This window comes from Chelon labrosus (genome assembly GCF_963514085.1).
Source record: "Chelon labrosus genome assembly, chromosome: 15".
Classification (NCBI taxonomy): domain Eukaryota; kingdom Metazoa; phylum Chordata; class Actinopteri; order Mugiliformes; family Mugilidae; genus Chelon; species Chelon labrosus.
The window spans coordinates 10,344,701-10,363,826 of NC_140348.1; the positions used below are offsets into that span (position 1 = coordinate 10,344,701).

General features: G+C 41.0%; 1 protein-coding gene across 2 annotated transcripts; it reads left to right on the forward strand.

Annotated features, from left to right (window-relative positions):
* Nucleotides 1-1,902: 1,902 nt before the first annotated feature.
* Nucleotides 1,903-17,509, forward strand: wapla (WAPL cohesin release factor a). 2 transcript variants are annotated; one of them, XM_084562319.1, is made up of 21 exons: nucleotides 1,903-2,166; nucleotides 2,793-3,206; nucleotides 3,368-3,410; nucleotides 3,549-4,073; nucleotides 4,812-5,119; nucleotides 5,277-5,407; nucleotides 6,475-6,570; nucleotides 7,161-7,322; nucleotides 7,913-8,049; nucleotides 8,508-8,619; nucleotides 9,265-9,495; nucleotides 9,709-9,820; nucleotides 9,968-10,065; nucleotides 10,372-10,448; nucleotides 10,942-11,117; nucleotides 11,349-11,464; nucleotides 11,601-11,810; nucleotides 13,219-13,420; nucleotides 14,407-14,495; nucleotides 14,592-14,687; nucleotides 15,547-17,509. In XM_084562319.1, exons 2-21 carry the CDS (start codon nucleotides 2,819-2,821, stop codon nucleotides 15,610-15,612), a joined length of 3,375 nt encoding a protein of 1,124 aa, XP_084418445.1. In that variant the 5' UTR covers nucleotides 1,903-2,166; nucleotides 2,793-2,818; the 3' UTR covers nucleotides 15,613-17,509. The 2 variants fall into 2 exon arrangements, with proteins under 2 accessions (XP_084418445.1, XP_084418444.1); XM_084562318.1 differs by having other exon boundaries at nucleotides 3,368-4,073.
* The last annotated feature ends 1,617 nt before the right edge of the window (nucleotides 17,510-19,126 follow it).

A 19,126-nucleotide genomic window follows, 5' to 3' on the forward strand; every position in this document is an offset into this window, starting at 1 on the left:
GCTCTGGACATTTAAACAAATTTGATCTGGTTTAGATACTCTGCTCATATATGTATTTATCTGTTCCATGAGATTTTTAAGTAAAAAAAAAACAAACTGAAGCGTGACAATAAGTGTTGCTGCCATCTCATGGTTCCGTCTCAGTGTTGCAAGTCTTTCATGTTCATTTACTCACCCAAATATGTTCCAAACACTTCAGGCAGATGTTAAGTTGAAAAGTCTATGTTTTCTTTTCACTTGGCCACGGCACAGGTTCCTGACTCATTTATTCCAAGACTGCAAAACATTCAGAGAGATTACGGTATACATATGGAGCACTGGACTCAGCTGTAAAGTTTGTCTGTTAATGAGGTCATGACTGCTAAAACTGCCAAGACCTGAGCTCAAAACCATCAGTCATACAGGGCATGGCCGCATTACCTCGCCACCTCTGGACCTTGACAGACACTGTGTCACAAATACATACAAATGCGAGTCATCTGTGAGTTTAACACTGACTACATATAGTGTTGCCTTTGTCCAAATGTTGCTTAATACTGATAGAAATCGTGATTTTTTTTTTTAATTATCTGGTTAATCTAGTTTGCAGCTAAAATATGCTCAAACACTTACTGATAACAGGGCAACTGTAACTCCATAACTTGATCAGCTGTCCTACTGTATAGGGGCTATGTCATTTTCTGTTGGTCAGACAGGAAAACAAACCCTAAAAAAAACAAACATTTTAAACGGCTCCCATGGGAAATTAGTACCCTTCTCTTTCTGAACTAAAGCCAGTTGTTGCCTCAAAGGACCTCCACACTTTGAAGAAGATGTAAAGTCTGTCTGCGCTGAGTAATGGTCATTTCAGTGTTGATACAGTCAAGCCAACTTTGCCCTGCAGACCCAGACTATTTAAAACATACTTTTCATTCAGTTGACACAAGCTGCGCCCTAGACTACGGTGCCAGTGCTGCTGATTCGTATGCTTTCTGTTTATGGAGATGTTTGAACATTCAGTCCAGAGTGTACACAACAGTCAGATCTGGCTGCATACAGTTACTTTCCAGTTGATTATATAATTTAATTTATTAAGACAACAGGGGAAGCGGAAGACTTGAAATTGTACTGTATGTTATTTGGCCTGCCTAAAATTGGAAACCAAGGTCATAATACTGTGCCAATAGCAATTTGTGAGTAATTTAAAGCTGCAAAACTTCTCCCCACCCCCTTTGTTTGAAGGTTTGTTGCACTCAATTTTGCAAAAACAAACAAAGAAAATGATTGCACTGTATGTGCATATTTTATTGGATTATCCTGGTTTTGAGAGGCTGTGAAAACTAACAAACAAAAGGGCTATTTACCAAACAGTCTATGAAAACTGATTACTATGTGTTATTTAATTTACAGTATAAACGTTATCTGGAAATCCGTCTATTTACAATCTTAAAGTTGTATATAAACTATAATTTAAGAAATGCATCTTTCAGCATTTTAACACGTTTCAGCATTAAGGTCATTTATCTTCATGCTGCGACAATAAGGTGATTTACAGCATACCGATTAAGAAATTATTATATTTGCTATTTTAAATAACAGCCTCGTGAGATATAAGTATGCGACTCTGAAAAAATCTCGTTTCCTGTCGAAGTTGAGTCAAGAGATTCACGGTGAACCATAATGCAGAAGACACCATCATTACCGTTTCTCTTTGGCACGTCTTCGCGTTTAAATCCACTAATGCGGTCCTCCAGCACCCCCTATCGTTTGTTATGGTTTAAGTTTTAAACCAATCAGATTCGCGTTTGCTGAAAGAGTCGCGAGGCGCATGAAACCATCTCTGCTGCTGATTGGTCGTTTCCTTTCTAGCGGCGCACTACATGGGGGTCTTGCCAAGCATCGAGGAGGGAGGGGATATTTTAATGGCCGTCAGCAGCACTACAAAATGCAAAAAGTCCAGATTATCCTCTATATTTAGACTGTTACAGCTAAGGAATCGTTGAGGACGCCTTTCTTTTGTAACGAGCATTGCTCTGGGGACATATTCGGGTTAGATATGTGTTTCTAGCGTTGTTTCTACTGCGCTGAACGGACTTTACCCTTTTGATTTGTGCGCGAGTGTGAGATCAGGCCTAGCCGGCTGGCTAGAAAACAAGCGGACGATTAGCTAGCCGCTGGAGTTTAAAGGTAATAGTGTGCGTGTATTATTATGTACTCATTGTGCCGATTATACGTTCATATCTACATTACAATATATATATGTAATTACCTAATAACATTTAAGACGCAGGGTTTCCGACATTTTGTGCAGTCGTGTAAGAAACGTAAACAGGAGACTTGCGTTAGCATAGTTAGCAGTGTTTAAGCTAACTGCTAATGGCTAACTTTGTAGTAGTTAACTTTACAAGTAGAACCGGTCCAAGCTAGAGCTGACAGGCATAAGTAAGTTACGCGTGCGGCTTAATGAATTATAACCAACTCAAAGTTTTACTAAAGTTTTTCTCAGCCTTTTTAGCTTTCTGTCGCGTTCCCCATACACGACCGAGAATGTTACTAAAAGCTATGTTGCTTGAGCTAGCGTGCTAGCCATGCTAACTTTGTGCACTATCAGCCGATGGTTGATGTAAAACTTCGCAAGAGGAGTTTACCTAGACCCGCTGACGTTATTGTTAACGAAATCGACTTAATTCATTTTTCTAAACTGTGGTTCGGTGTTTCGTTTTGAGTAACTTGCAATATAACAGACATTCGTCAGTTGAGTTCACTTGATGCTGGCATGTGGAATGTTCATTGACGTCTGCCTCTGTTCACAGGGAATATGTAACATAAAGCAACCAACATGACATCAAGATTTGGTAAGACGTACAACCGCAAGGGAGGGGAGGCTAATTCTAAATTTGATGAAGTCTTCTCCAATAAAAAGCCTACTATAACAACCAAATGGGGAGAGACCACCTACAAGGCTCAATTGGGAGCCAAAAGGCCTATGTTGAAACCTGACGTTTCTGATGTCCCAAAGAGGCCCAGGCTTGAGGACAGTGACAGTGAAGAAGACCCATTTGGGTTTGACAGCGATGAAGACTCCAAGACTGTCACCTCTCACAGTGTGTCCCAGACAAAAGTCAATGAAGGGGATGTGAAAAAGACAGCCACAGGGCAAGGCAATTCGTCAGCCCCTGTTGCAACTTCTGCACAGAGCTCTGCAAGCTCAACAGCCACATTCACAAGTGAGTACTCCATCTATAAACCCATCGATCTGGGCGTTAGAGTATTGCACTTGTTGTTTGTGTCACAACATTGCTATGTGTTCAATGCTTAGTGTCTGCTGGCTATTTAGTTGCAACTTTAGATTTTCATGTAACCATGTGTAATTTTTTTCCATTCATAGGCAAGCAAACATCAGTGGAGAAGCCTGTTAATAACCAGTCCAGGTACAAAAGTACATCAGACAGCAACCAAAAATATTCATGTGTGACCTCTTTCTTAAAAACAGTCTCCTCTGACGAGCAGAGCAGCTCAGTTTCCCAGAGGATCATCTCCTCCTCTACTAATATCGATGCCTCCCTTAGATTGTCCACCAATGCACCAGGTGGTAGCAGAGACTTCCAAAACCCTTCTTCTTATGATGGTTCACTGTCAGAAGAGATGGGAAGTGCAGAGCTGGAGCCTCCTACAGAGCCTCCACCAGAACCAGTGGACAACATTCCTCCTTCCCCATTTACCCTAAGGGCCTCAAACTGCAAGAAATACCAGCGGCCCGGGCGGTCTAACAAAACAGAACCTACTGAAAACAACAGCAACAAGCCCACTGATGCAGCGAGTTCCCAAGATAAATCCAACAGTGCCGTTTCTGCTAGTGCAAGTAGTACTGCTGCCAGTGCTAAAACAGCAGCCAAGCCTGCAGGCAGGGGTGGTGGGAGGGTACGGGACTACACGGTTCTGCACCCTTCCTGTCTGTCCGTGTGCAATGTCACCATACAGGACTCAATAGAGCGGAGCATTGATGAACTGGTCACCCCAGCTGCCCCTGCTGACCTTGGAGAAGTAGGCCAGATGAAAAAGAAGACTGATGCACCACCACCAAAAACTACCAGGTAAGTGTGTGATATTTCTCTTGTGGAAAAGATTACTAAGATGTTGTATTTCTATATATGAAAAATAACATGGGGATGGACAATATGTACAGATGTAAACAAAAAAATCTAATTATCGTGCAGTTTATAGTCCACACTTAGTCATATATGAGTCATTGAGGGTTTTCAGCATTTATTAGCATGCATATAAACTATGACGAGCCAGCCGCAGCTGTGGTATTGTGGCATTGTGGTATTTGATATAAATCACTGAATACCACCTTTGAATTGTAGTTCGTTCTGTTGATATGTTGCACATTGATTCATAAACACACTTTCAACAATGCCTACATTACACTCTACATTAAACTTCACTTGATCCACCACTAGGAATAAATAATATAAAAGATCATTTATTCCATTTCTGATGATCAAAATGTAAACTGTATTGTAAGTATGGGCAATCATATTGTTGATATTGTCATACAGTTTGCAGCCATTTAAAATGTTGTCCATGTTGTTGCTGATTTATACAACAGTTTTTGACTTGCTTGACTGTTAAGTCCTAGTCTGTGATGGCTAACGCAAATGTATACTCTGTACATCTAGATGGGTATGGAAATTATGTCATTTAGTTGTATAGCCTCAAGCAGAGCTTTTTTCTTTTCCTGTAATATTTGTTTTTTTTAGTCTTTTTCATAGTGCCAGTAAGACCCAGCAAGACTATAAATAACAAACCCTCTCTTTGTATTTTCGAAGGTTCAGACCCACCCAGACAAAGACAAAGAAAACCAAGACTGAGACCAAGCTAGAATTCTTTGGCTTTGAGGACAAAGAGGAGCATGGTGGCGAGGAGGGTGCAGAAGGTGCCATGGCAGGCAAGAGTAACTACAAGATCAAGTACTTTGGCTTTGATGACCTGAGTGAGAGTGACAGCGACGATGAGAGCTCCCAGGCCAAAGAGAAGAAGGCCAAGAAGGCGGCTGCAGCCTTGGCCGCTCTAAGCTCCAGTGTGGACAGCCCCCATACCAGTGACTCTCAGGACAGTCAGGCCAGCAGCAATACTGGTGAACAATTATAAATATGATAAAGACAAAAACAGTTGTTGAGTGCAATTGCTATCTTTAACATAGGAGAGCTTGGTTGACCCACTGTGGCTAATGTTTAGTCAGTTTATATGCTAATCCGCTTTTCTTGCCATTGACATTTTGTTTTTTCAAACAGATACTTTTGACTTTGCTGATGACTCCAGTCTGGGTGGCACTGAGGGGCAGAAAGGACGCTCAGGGAAAACAAGTGACAAGTCCAAGGAGTTTGGGAGTGGATTCAAGAAGATTTTCAGTGGACCTAAAAAGGTATTCTGTGTTTTCAAATGAGTTGTGTTTTAAAGGTGATTCTTGTCCTTTAACAGGCAATTCCTTGAGCCTGTTGGGCTCATTGTTTTCAATTTCGTGAACTATGAAACCCAGGAGGCACGATCTCTTCACCATTCGCATCTACTTGAGTTCAGCAGTTGAGTTTGCGATCCCCAAGTGGGTCAGTGTGGGCCATCAAACCTATTTCATGATGGTTCCTCAGACCATAGTTTAGTCTGACATTGCTTGGTTTATTGATGCTTAAATGACATTTACGTAACAGAGTACCCAGCTTGTCTAAAAATAGACCCAGAGAGGAGAGCATCACAGAAAAGTAGAGCAAGTGGGTGAAAAAGAAGCCACATTTATTTGGTTGTCATTTTGTGTAATGTGATTGTGTGACTCATACGTAATGTAGGTTAGAACTACAGCTGAAGACCACAGGCTCTGATTGGTGACGCCCAAGGATTAACTTATGAAAACAGTCCCCAAGAACTGGCTAAATGTGTGTTGACTAGCACGCACCCAGTGTGTGTTTCCAGCGTAAAGGGGATATGAATTTTACCTCTTCGCCAAGCCCATATTTTTCTAATGACTCAGTTCTGATTTGTGGTGTTTGGAGCTCACAGTTGCTCCTTTTTGTCTGGATCATATTTTGCAATGGCTTTAGGTTGTTTGTGGGCTGTCTTCCTAATTCTGTGTTTAGTGTTTATACATCATCGAACAAACTCTGTACATTGTCTTTGTAATGTACAACTGAGTCCCACAATATGTCATTTTCAGAAAATGTTTTCTGCTGCTTGGGGACTTTTTTGCTTCACACTGAGCCTGCTGTTGTCTGAGACAATCAACATAAATACATGATGCAGTATTTATGAGTTCAGTTATGCTAATTCTCTCAGTAGTTTACTGCACAACAGTAGTTTATTAACTTTATTTTCTTTGCAATTAACTTGGAGATTCTTTTTCCGTATAGTCTTTTTGGTAATCGGTGAATATATCCAGTTTATGTATTTATGTCAGGCCAGATCTCTGTAAATAATTTTTATATTCTTTCTGCGTTTCAGTCCCCTGCTAAAGCTGTGTATAACGCTCGTCACTGGAACCAACCCGAGCCAGAAGAGGTGCCAGTGCCTCCACTCCCTCGATCTCAGACTGCTCCGGTAAAATATTATATTTTTTAATGTGCTAATCATGGGGCACCTAGTTTAGAGGTAGACCATAAATAGTCAAGTTCTGAAACGTGTGCATATGTTTGTATTTGTTATTTAATATGTATGCATTAATTTTGTGCACAAACAATATAAACACTATTATGTGGTATTATGTAAAGTACATACCAATTACTGGTACCATTTGTTTACATAATTCCCCAGTCTGTACTTTCTACAATTTATCGTATGTTTGCTGGTGGATGTTGTTGCAGTTTCATATTGCATACAGTTGCTGCAATTACTCTAGCTATGTAATTATTTTTTCCAGACAAGTCAACCTGGGTTTACTTGTATATTCTGTGTTGAAATACCCCCATGGAAATAATGTTTGTTTAGAGTCAACCTAATCAGAGTCTGGCAACGGGGATTTAAGTTATCGTTAACTTTGCACTACCGCATCTGACATCTGTTAACAGTACTTATTAAAGACTTGTGTGCTTAACAAACTGTTCAGCTGTAGTAAAACTTGTGGACGTGTCATTAAACAGATTTTGTTGCTTTGGTATGAGCCCCATTTCACCGCATCTTTTCTTCCTTAGGCCATTTTATCGAGCAGCAGCAAGGACAGCAACTCCCATAAAGATGATGGCTTGTTCAAAGCCCCTCCACCACCACCCAAAGTCATTAAGTCAGAGACCATCCCCACACGACTCAACCAGGATATTGTCACTGCACTCAAATGCAGGAAGGAGCACAAGGAGGTGAGTCTAGAGCACACTGAGATGTTGTGATTGCTGAGGAGAGGATCTATTTTGTAGCTAACTCCTCGTTCATGTTCAGTTTTCCCACATTTGTTTGCCTTCTGTTATGAATTAATCTCCCTCTTTCATACTCAGGCAAGCTACTGTTACCTCTTTGACTCAGGTTATGAAATAGAATATGCATGTCATGCTCACTATTGTTTATTTGGACCCCGTCGTGGGTTGGAGGACTGCTGCTGTTAATTTAAACTCCCCGACAGCTTGTGTCATTTACAGATGGGCAGTCTGCCCCTGGATCAGACTGTTAGCCATAGCTCTCCTGAGGTAAAATGGCCTCAGCTCCAGTAAGCGGTCACCACATGCTGACTGTTGATATTGTTGATACTGATAAACATATAGACAACTGCCAATCAGTCTAACGGCACATGCTGAGCTGTTATTGATGGGGGGGTATTAGCACAGTCAGCTGTTGCCGGTAATGGAATCCATTGAAGGATTTACCAATGTGAGCAATTCTCTAGTGTTTGTGTTGTTAGACAGATGCACGGCTTACCAGTGAGCAGTAATTAACCCAATTCCCACTCTGCCAGTTGTACACGGTGGTGCAGCATGTGAAACACTTCAATGACGTGGTGGAGTTTGGAGAGAATCAAGAGTTCACAGATGACTTTGAGTACCTGGAGACGGGGCTGAAGAGCAGTCAGCCTCTCAACACAAGATGCCTTAGGTAAGTGTAAAAGAAAAAGACTGCTTAGAAAGACTGTTAAATGTCCCAAATACCAAGTAGCTCTCCAAGTTGAATGAAAGCTACGAACAAGCAATAGGTAGCAATACAAACTTACAAAAATACTACTGAGACAGCATGTGTACCTGCATTTTCCCTTGCTCTATGCTCTTTCCTGTTCACAACTTTCTGTTTTATTTTCTGCTGGAATAATATGCCAAGATAAAGCATACACCTATTCTGTTGTGATAGAATTCACTCGGGAGAATCAACCTTAATGTTAGAAAACCGCAGCAGAGAGGACAAAAAGAGAGTAGAAATACAAAACCAAACACGTTTCAAATGGTGATATTGATTTGGTAGTAGACTGTACACAATCTGCCTCATTAATTTTCATTTTAACACAAGACTGATCCGCATTCCTTTCCCTTTTTCACCCCCTTCGCCACTTATTGCTCCAGTATAATCAGCCTGGCCACTCGTTGTGCCATGCCCGGCTTCAGGATGCACCTGCGAGCCAGAGGAAAAGTGGCGCAGGTCTTCAAAATGCTCAGCGATGCTCCACAACACCCAGTCAGTGAAACTCTTTTTACAGCTCCTTTTATGTGTTTGTCGTCTCACTCAAAATGATGTTGATACAGATGGTAGAAAGTTACAACAGCTGGTAATGTTTGCCAGTTTTGTATAATTTCTGTTTTTGTTTCTTATTATGTAAATTAACCTTTATATTTCCATCCTGAATCACCCAAACATAATAGTCGTGGTGCAGAGAGACTAAATGGGCACCTGAGGGTCTTCTATTTTTGTAAATAATTATTTTGTTATTGTATACCATGGTCTGAAACTTTGTTGATAGGTTGTTTGTATTTCAGTTGGCCCCAAGTACGACCATCTGACCTTAAAGCAACGGGGCAACCTTAAACTTGAATGCTACATTTCATTTGAAGAGGTTGATGTTGTTTTTAGAGTCTTGATCAATGCCTCTGCAGTATTTGACATTCAACTGGATGTTTAATTTGCTCTTTCATGTAATTTAAAAGTTAATTTATTTATTAATTATTAAAAAACTTTCTTGTTAAAATGGCCCTCCAAGGATATTTTCATAACATAGAGAATTGTTTGTTACTGGTCCAAGCTGCTCAGGCCGTTGTCTCACCTCCTGATGCTTAACACCTCCTACACCATTTTGTAAAAGCTGCCATTCTGTCATTCTGTCAGAACCTTGGTCTGTGCACGGCTGCCCTGATGTACATTCTGAGTCGGGATCGTCTTAACATGGATCTGGACAGGGCATGTCTGGAGCTAATGATCAAGCTGCTGGAACTGGACCAGGACTACTCTGGCCACCAGGATCAGCTCACCGCAAAGGAGGTGGAAAAGGTCAAAGAGAAGATCAGGAAGCTGTGTGAGACTGTGCACAACAAGCATCTCGACTTGGAAAACATCACGGTAGGTTGTCCATAAATAATGAAATAATCATAACAAAAACGCTGAAACTACCAACCCTCTCTCTGACGGCACTAGATTAATTATTAAGTAGCTTCATTAAAGAGGTGTTGACCTCCAAATATGTCTTTCTGGTTTTCCAGTAGTGTTCAATACCAAAAAAAGGTTATTTGTCATTTGGAAAGATGATGCAGATTTTTGTTTATGTGTGTGTAGACGGGCCACCTTGCCATGGAGACATTGCTTTCATTGACCTCCAAGAGAGCTGGCGATTGGTTCAAAGAAGAACTTCGGCTACTGGGAGGCCTGGACCATATTGTTGACAAAGGTTTGTGTGTTTGGTGCTACCATGCTCATATTAACATGTAGGTGGGATGGTTTATATGTCTCCTTTGTACCTGTGCAAAGATCTGCTTTGATGTCAGCTCTAAGGGATATAATAGTCACGTGCCTTATGTGTGTTGCGTTGCCACAGTGAAAGAGTGCGTGCAGAACCTGAGCCAAGAGGACGACAAGGAGAACCTCGTAGCGTCTTTGTGGGGGGCTGAGAGATGTCTGAGAGTGCTTGAAAGTGTAAGTTTAGTTTTATCAAGTTGGGTTTTCTCTTTCTCCAAAGTCATACCAGAGTGACACTAAGGGACAACAGTAATTGAGTACTAAACTTTGAATTGAATGGTCACTTTTATAGCCACCTGAAGAAAGGCTTTGTTTGAAACACTGAATGCCTCTTACCAGAAACAACTCTTAAAATGTAATTGATCGAATGTCTGAGTCAAACATAAGTGTCTCCCTTTATTTTTTTTGTTTCTTGACTCCTCGTGCCTTTCAGTGTACTCTTCACTGTATTGATTTAATTTCTCTTTCATCTTCTGCCAACAGGTGACGGTACAGAACCCAGAAAACCAGGGTTACTTGATTGCCTACAAAGACTCACAACTCATTGTGTCATCTGCCAGGTGAGCCCCAGCTACCATGTGGAGCTGTTATTGACTAGACACAGACACACTGTGGGTCACTGGCTATTGTAACAACTGTTAATTCAGTTTGCCCTTATACTTTTTGTGACATAATTGTACTCATCAGATTAAACAGTTTTCCTAGGGGTATTGAGGATCTTTAGCTCGCATGTCAGTTAAAGCAAAATAATTACTGTGGGATAGACTGTAGATAAAACGCATGAATTACAAAGCCTTGAAAATGGGAATTAGAGGCAAAGTCGCATCATATCTGTAACCTTTGATAAAGATAAAGACCTAATAGATTTTATTGGTGGTCACACAATAGCAGTCAGAGCCGCTTTTAAGATAATCCATGTTGCCTTTTTCCTATTTTCTTTTCATATGTTTATGTCTAAAACTTGTCTTTTAAAATGTCTTCGATTTCACTTTATTGTGATTATATCTCATCAAACTTTTTTTTTTTTTTTTTACACTTACTTACTTTCCTCAGAGCTTTGCGGTACTGTGAGGATATGATCCAGCGTTACAGCAGGGCGCTGAACAACTCCTCTTTGTCATCATCTGGTGCAACGCTGCCCCACTGCAGCTTCAGTAATGTTGGCAAGGCAGTGGAGGACTGCATGAGGGCTGTAATAGGAGTGCTGCTCAACCTTACTCATGACAATGGTATTCTCATTTACAACTTGATATTTATGCCTTTGCTTTTCTTCTGACATTCCTGGATACATAATTAAGCTTACTGTTTATAATTTAGCTCTAATGCATAATGAAGCCTGGTTCACTGCATGCCTCTGGATAGATTTCACCATGAAATGTGAGATTCAGTTGCTTAGCAGGGGATCATGTTGACTAGTGTGTGTGTGCAGAGCTTCATAATGATGATATTTTTGTTTCCAGAGTGGGGAAGCACCAAGACAGGTGAGCAGGAACAGCTAATTGTGACTGCTCTCAATTGTGTCCTTCGGGTCCCGCGTTACATCCCCCAGGAGCAGCGCTTTGACGTGAGAGTATTGGTAAGATTCTCTTTAACGAAACAAAACATCACTCCAACAATTGCGGAAATAAATATTCTATCAACCTGTGTCTGCTCAGAGTTTGTGTGCCTGTATATTTGTGTGTCTGATTTATGTATTCTGTTGTGTACACCAGGGTCTGGGTCTACTAATTAACCTTGTGGAGTACAGCTCCAGAAACCGCCACTGTCTGGTGGACATGGAGTTCACTGTTGACGACACCTGTCTGGAAGACAGCCTAATGCAGCCTGCTGACCCAACACAATCAGACACGGCGACACAGTCAGCTCAGGCAGACAGGTCTGACAAGCCTAAGTCCTCTGGTGCTTTGGCTGCCCTGGTGAAGGTAGGAATTGTGCCAGAATTCAATGATAAATATTTTAGCTGTCACTGTTTGTGGTATTTTTGGCTACAGATGTGCTTTTGTATTAAAGATTAATGATTTGAGCAGAAATGGAAAGTGATGAATAATGGTGAGAAGGTTCACCTGCTAACTTGTTGTTTTTTTCTGTTTTCTGAGGTCAATACTGTATATTGTTCATTGATTATACATTCCCTTTGCTGTACACAACCATAAGCTGAACTCCTCAAAACATTTTAACTTAAACTAGCGTGGTGCCGGCTTAGAACAGTCAAAGTGCAGCTTTTTCTAAAACTGCTCTTTCAAACTGCTTTACAGTCAACCTTGGTCCTCAGCAGTATGACTGCCATGTGGTAGTCGCATCCCCTAGTAATGCTACATTACAAAGCAGCTATCTTGAGCAATGTTTGTTTTTTTTTCTCTCTCTCTTTCTCTGCGACTCACCTTGCTGCAGTATCCTGCTACAGCTCATGAGAGCCATGTCAATCATTGGTTTAAAAAGAGAAACATGATTGTTATAATTTACTTGCTTGGACATAACCACCAAATAAATTATGGGACAGCTGATAGTTAAGACTCCTTTTACATCAGACAGTATATTTGTTTACCGTTTGAAATTAGATTAAGCTGCAGTTTTACTCCTGTCGAGTAAATAGAAGGTTAGGGAGGCTTCCTATTGAGATTTCGTTGCAAATTATGCATTAGTAGTTTAAGGGTAAAGGGGTGTGGCCACTGGAGTTGGAACATTTTTGTGTCAGATGTCAAGGACGCCTTACAGCCTGGCGCTCTGTCCTTTATGTGGTGTCTGACTGTTGTGAATGCTAAACAACTTTTTAAAACAACTTCAGACTTAACACTGCACTTAATGTGTGTCTCCAACAAAACACCCACCAAGTGTAAAATAGATGGGATAAACAGTTGTGGAGAACAGACACAGCCGCACACAAACAGAGAGTCCTTGCTGTATTACTTATCTTAAAGCCTGTGGTTACATACTTTTGATAGCTTGAACACTAAGTGGTATGTAGGTGTAAATTGATGCATGCTCCTCTGACGATTGGAATCTCATTATGGAAATGTTATTTTAATTAATGTCTTGCCTTTTTTATTGATTCACTTCATCCTTGCCTGTTTGAATGGATGAAAAGAACTTTTGGGAATAAATTGGTGATTAACTTCGAAATTACCTTTCATGGTCAAGACTAAAAGGCTTTTTAAAGTGTACTTGGCATACCCAGCTGTTTTCGGATCTTACCATGATGTAATAGGTTACTGTAAGGCTTAATTGCTATTCTTTTGTTCCATTGCAGTTATTAAATTTCTCCTGTGTTACTTGGCTGTAATTTAGGTTTGTGTTTGGAGTTCAAAATACTTTGTTTCTCTAAATTTTTAGCTCTTCCTCGAGAGGGAGCGCGCTGCCATCTTGGCTGAGGCCAAGACCGACGACCTCATCAGTGAGGCCCCCAAGCCGGCGCTGGACCAAAGCGGAGAGTGGCAGGAGACGTCAGGAGAGATCCAGTGGGTGGAAGCTGAAAATAAAGAGACCCAAACTGAGAAGAAAGAGGAGGAGGATGAAGAGTTGGACCTAAATAAAGGTAGAGATTTCTGTGTGTTGTGTCCATGTAAGAGGAGCTGTGTTTGGCTTTGACTAAAACATGAGCTAGATACATTTGCTTATTGCTTCGTATTTTTGGCCCACAAACCTGCAGTTTACCACTGGATTATTAAACCTTTGAATGCAGTGTATATGCAGTCAATTAGTGAAGGACCATTCAATGGTTTAGATTATAGCCATTTTCAAGCAAAATATATCCAGCATTACTTGGTTCTTCATAGTTTTTCAGCATTTGCTGACATTTTACAGACCAAACAATCAATCAGGAAAGTAGCATTCAAATAAATCTATAATGTTAGCTGCTCTGATATCTGCAGTTTCTAGTCTTTGGCAGATAGGCAGGGAGGTAGGTAAGCTGTTGTATGTTGTGTAGGAAATTGTGCAGGCACAAGAACAATCTATTGGAATAACTGATGACGCACAACGTGCACTTTGAGAGGTTAATTACGTGTTTTACATTTAACTCCTTGAATGCTCGTGAGTCAGATGTATAATGGCACTTACATTTGGTGATTTAAATCATCTCTAAAAGTTAATTGGCCATAGATTCAGACAGATGTCGACAGCTTGTGTGTTTCTGCCATAACCTACCCCACTCATGATGGTCATTATGCATTAATCATGTAATCAGGTGCGTTAATTTAAGTCACAGTTGGTTGAACTGCGATTGGTTGAAGTTCGGAAATGCAAACCTCTGTTCTTTGCTCGGTGGCGGATCTTTCAATGTTGCTGCCATAAGCAAAGTAAAACCGTTTAGTCCTAATACAAACTGTTGGGTAGCTGATCAGTGAGCCACAGCTACTAAGTCCTATAGATCTTTTCTAGACACAGTTTCTACCTGTTCAGCAGTCGACCGTGCGAAAGCATACATATATAACTCCAATATGCACTGCATATACATATGTATAGCCATCTGCCATTTTAAGTCCCTTTCTTCATTTCTTTGTCTCTCCCCTTGTGCTGTAGCTCTGCAGCATGCAGGCAAGCATATGGAGGACAGCATTGTTGCCTCCTACACTGCTCTACTGCTGGGCTGCCTCTGCCAGGGCAGCCAGGTGAGAATATCACAGACATACACGGCATAATTGGAAAATCTTTTTGCGCCCAAAGATATTGATGATGTTGATCACCCGCCTTTCTGCCGTCCTCAGATAAATGTGACTACTGTGAGAGAGCATCTACCTAAAGGGGATTTCTCCATCATGACAGAAATGCTGAAGAAGTTCTTGAGTTTCATGAACCTCACTGTGAGTATATAATCACCCATCACTGTTGTGTGAGAATTATTAACACGGATAAGATTAATAAACTACAGACCACAGCAGAAACGCACTGAATATAATGTGGTACAGGGAAAAAAATGACACCAGATGTATTTTTGTAAGCTCCTTCGTGTGTTGGTGGAATCCTTGGCTCTAGGCAAATAAAATTGAAACTACAAAAAGCCATTTAATTGGACGCATTGATCAAAAGCGTATTTTCGCGCAGTGAATTGGATTAGATCAAATAAACGTTTTTGAGGGCCACCGAATCTCTCTGTTAATCACATTTCCCTTTAGTTTAATGTGATTGCAGATTTTTCACACTTTCTGCACCTTTGTTCAGCTCCTTTTGTAAGAAAATACTAGAGAGTGGATGAAGAGGAAAGTCTATTTCTTTCTATATTAATAAAAAGACAGAGGAATGCAAAATGTCTGCACTGACTAATATGAAAGGCTCATCTAAAATTTCTCTAATCACTCTAAAATCACTTCCACAGTTGCTAATAGCGCTTAGCTGTTAAGAAATAATGTCCCATTATAATTAAAGATAATGTGATCAATAGAATGATTATATTGCATCTAAGCTGTATAATTTAAGATGTGAATTCAGTAACGGGCTTTAAAAAATAATTCACAGGTTAATGTAAACTGAACGGTTACAGTTGTTGGTGTGCGTCCTGCAGCAGCTTTGAATTTGACTCATCCTGTCAGAGCTGAAGACTGGAACCATCTGTTTCATAAATATCGCCTCTGAGCAGAAGCTTATACATCCTCACTGCTTGCCTCTAGACCTCACTAACACTCTGTATTTGTTTTGTTTTTTTCCTGTTCTGTTTCCACACAGTGTGCAATGGGCACCACAGGACAGAAGTCCATCTCACGGGTCATCGACTACCTGGAGCACCTTTAACAGACAGCTTACTCGTACTCTGACTGCACATTAAAGGGATCCCGTGCTACTCCGGCCCTCCCTCTACCCAACAGGAGCCGCAAGAGGCCATTGGAGTCCCAGCAGATTTCCCTTGACTTCACCTGATCACTTAATGTTGAGATCCCTTTGAAATCTCACAGATTAAAAGCAAACACTGATGTGTGTTTAAACACACGCACAGAAATACATAAGTTTCACTTCCTTTCTGGAGCACAGCCCGAACCAAAGCCCTGCTAGCTGACAGACATGCAGATTCCAGTTCCACTCAACTAACGCCACATTTAGAGTCACATCCAGATTCACCCTCAGGTGTCAATCAGAGCAGAGGCTAGGCAAAACCCTGCACGCTTCCCTATAATCTGTGGAATGTCAAATGAACTCAAAGCAGGCCTCTTCCTGTATCATCCCGAAAGGTTTGACAGTCAGAGGTCGCTGAGGAGAGGAGTCTCCTGTCCGCTGTTGGGTCTTGATTTCTGGTCGCTGGAGTGTCGAACCTCTTAATCAAATTTTATGGATCGTTACATTTTAATCTCTGCTTATCCACGTCCAAGCCAAGGCTGAAATCATTGATTAGCATGAAAAACAATCATTTTCATGGATGTTAGAACGATGTCTCCATATGTAAACTTGTGTGGAATGATTTTTGAATGCAGGCATCCAGTTACCTACATGTTTGCAGTTGAATGTGTAAGGGAAATGCTTCAATTTTTATGTTTTTATTGTGCCCGTTAATTTTGTGAGCTTTGTTGTAGGCGTTCCTTCATTATATTTTATGGTTTTAATTTTTTCCTTGAGGGCATTTTTTTTTTTTTCCTTCACAATTATGAATTACTGTTAAAGAAGTCAGGACTGCGCGACATGCCGACTCGGATAGGATGTCCTTTTATTGACTGATAATGGCACCTAACATGCTGTTATGCAATTTGGATTTCCCTCTCACCTATTGTCGGTATTTTAGTTTGATTATATTATTTAAATTTCAATTAATTCAACAGTGTGTAATTACAGTAAGCATTTAAATTCACAGGTATAACACCTAATGAATAATTCAAAAAACAGCATGGTTGTGCTTCCTTTTGAATTTGTAATGAAGTTATTTTTTTTTTTTTTAACATATTTAATTTAATGCTTTCTCCTCCTGTGTTAATGTCTTTACTTAGTGAGATGGTCAAAAGTTACATTATAATCTTCACCATGTGACACGGCTCGGTGGCTGGACATAGCACATGTATGTGAGACCGATTTTGCAGAATTATAGTTTGTGCAAAATTCCATTAAACCATATTACATTCATTAAAATAAGGAGAATAATGTTAATCGACGTAGGCAGCGTTCATGTTCCTATATGTCCAGCCTCGTGCAGCTTCATGTTTTTACTCATTATATCATGATGTGTTCGTATTGGACAACATGCATTAAGCTCCAATTTATTTATTCTCTCGTGGTGTCATTTTACCTGTGACGATGCACCTGAACCTTCGAACAGCCTCCGTCTTGTACTGCTCCCATGTACGATCACTGATTTGAATGACAGCCATACCTGTATAAACATTAGTTTTTATCTGGTTTGTAGGGCTGCAGTGAACAGAACTGCAACCGCCTTTACTGTTGATTGCTTCGCAAAATTCTGGTCTGGATTGAATTTTAGAATGTAAATACTCCTGTACATAGCAGTTAATGGACATTTAAAATGCTTAGACTACTTTTTTCCCTGAAACTGATATTTTTATTTTATACAATATTTCTGAGTTGTTTGGAAAAACAAAAGTTGCAGGAAGAGAAAAAAATGTTTGTACCCGTTTCAAGGACATTGTCTTTGGTTACATGTAAATAGTTGTATCTGGAAAAGGAAAAAAAAGTTGCTACTTTCAGTACACTCCCGATGTGTTTTCTTTCTTAAATTGTTTTCTCTTTTGTATGCATTGGGCTCAACAGGAGGTGAACGCTTTACCAAACAGAAGTAATGTTTTGTTTCCTCTTGGTATTCATGTGTATAGCAGCTGCTGGGTGCTTAACGTTGTTTTTCTCTGGGACCCTACAAAGCCGAAAGGTGTGTGTGTGTGTGTGTGTGTGTGTGTGTGTGTGTGTGTGCGCGCATGCATGTGCAACCCCTGTTTCTTTCTCATCCCTGACAAACTGTGCCTGGGACGGAGTGAGAGTCCAAAGCGTGGTCGGTGTACTTAACAGCACTCAGCGGTGACACTCTGTGGACGTGGCCCTTCAGCATGACTGACTGCTGCATAATGGAAACAAAAGATTTCTGTTGCAGTCGCTAGCTGGGAGTCAAACTTACAAATAGCTCGGGGAGCGAGGGGAATGTAGTGAAATACTATCTGGCAACACAGATTCCATGCAGGGAACGGCTGTGCCGGGCTTGGCGCAACACAAAGCGAGCACGCCTTCCAGTCTGGAAGGTTGGGAATTGACAGTGGGGTGCGACATGTAGTCAACAATGTACAGATGACGTGTAATTGTGTCTCTTTGGCCAACATGCAAATACATGATCAGATCTGTGGTTGAGCGGATTTAAATACCAAAGAGCAGAAGCCTCTATACATTAAACTGAACAGTATAGGGTGGGAAGTCAAAGGCATGATCAAAGCAGTGGATGATTAAATACAAAAGAGCGTAAAATGCGTTAATTCCAATAGTTTGACAAGACTGGGAGATTCACATTGTTAGGGAATGTGAAGGAGGGAAGACGGGAGAGGATTCAGAGCAGAGAGGATTAACGTTTCAGACTTGTCAATCAAAAGCCTCCAGGTGATGCTGCATAAGGTGGAGAACTACAGCTGGTCTCTGCAGCATCCATCCTTTCATCTCCCTCCGTCTCTGGCCACGATGCTTTTCCTGGCTTGACTCATTTGTCTTTTCAGCGATTCCTCTCCTCCGTGAACTTTATTTTTTTTTCCCCCCCATAAACCGCTGTCTTCTCGTGTCTGCGGTGTTAATTACCCAGGCAAAAATAATCTTTTTGACTCCAGTGTTTTATCTCGAGCCTTGTGGTGCGTGCTGGGATTGACGGGGTGATTAGCGTACAGGTGTAGTCCTTTCATCTTCCTGGCACAGCTCATACATTAATGCCACTAGGTGGTGTGAGTACTCAGTCTCTGACCACAGCGTCTGAACGGCTCAAGTGGAACCAACACACACACACACACACGTATCTTCTCATCAGTGGTGTTGCCTACTGATTTCCCCTCAAGCTATAAGAACTCTGCTGTCTTTGGAGAGATAAGCGCGCTCGTCTCGCCGTAGCAGGCGCACGCACGCATGCTGGAGACTGGTGAAACATTGATGAAGAGGCTCAATAGTTGCTCCGCTGACCGTTGCCGCCTTTGTTTGCCTAAATCAAGCTATCACATGAAGAAAACATTTCACCAGCTGTGTACCAAAGCACAGAACGTGCGGACTCATTCATATCTGAAATCCATGCAGCTCTGAGTGATTTTCCATGACAGTTGCGTGGGCGAAGGTATAAAAAAAGCCCTCA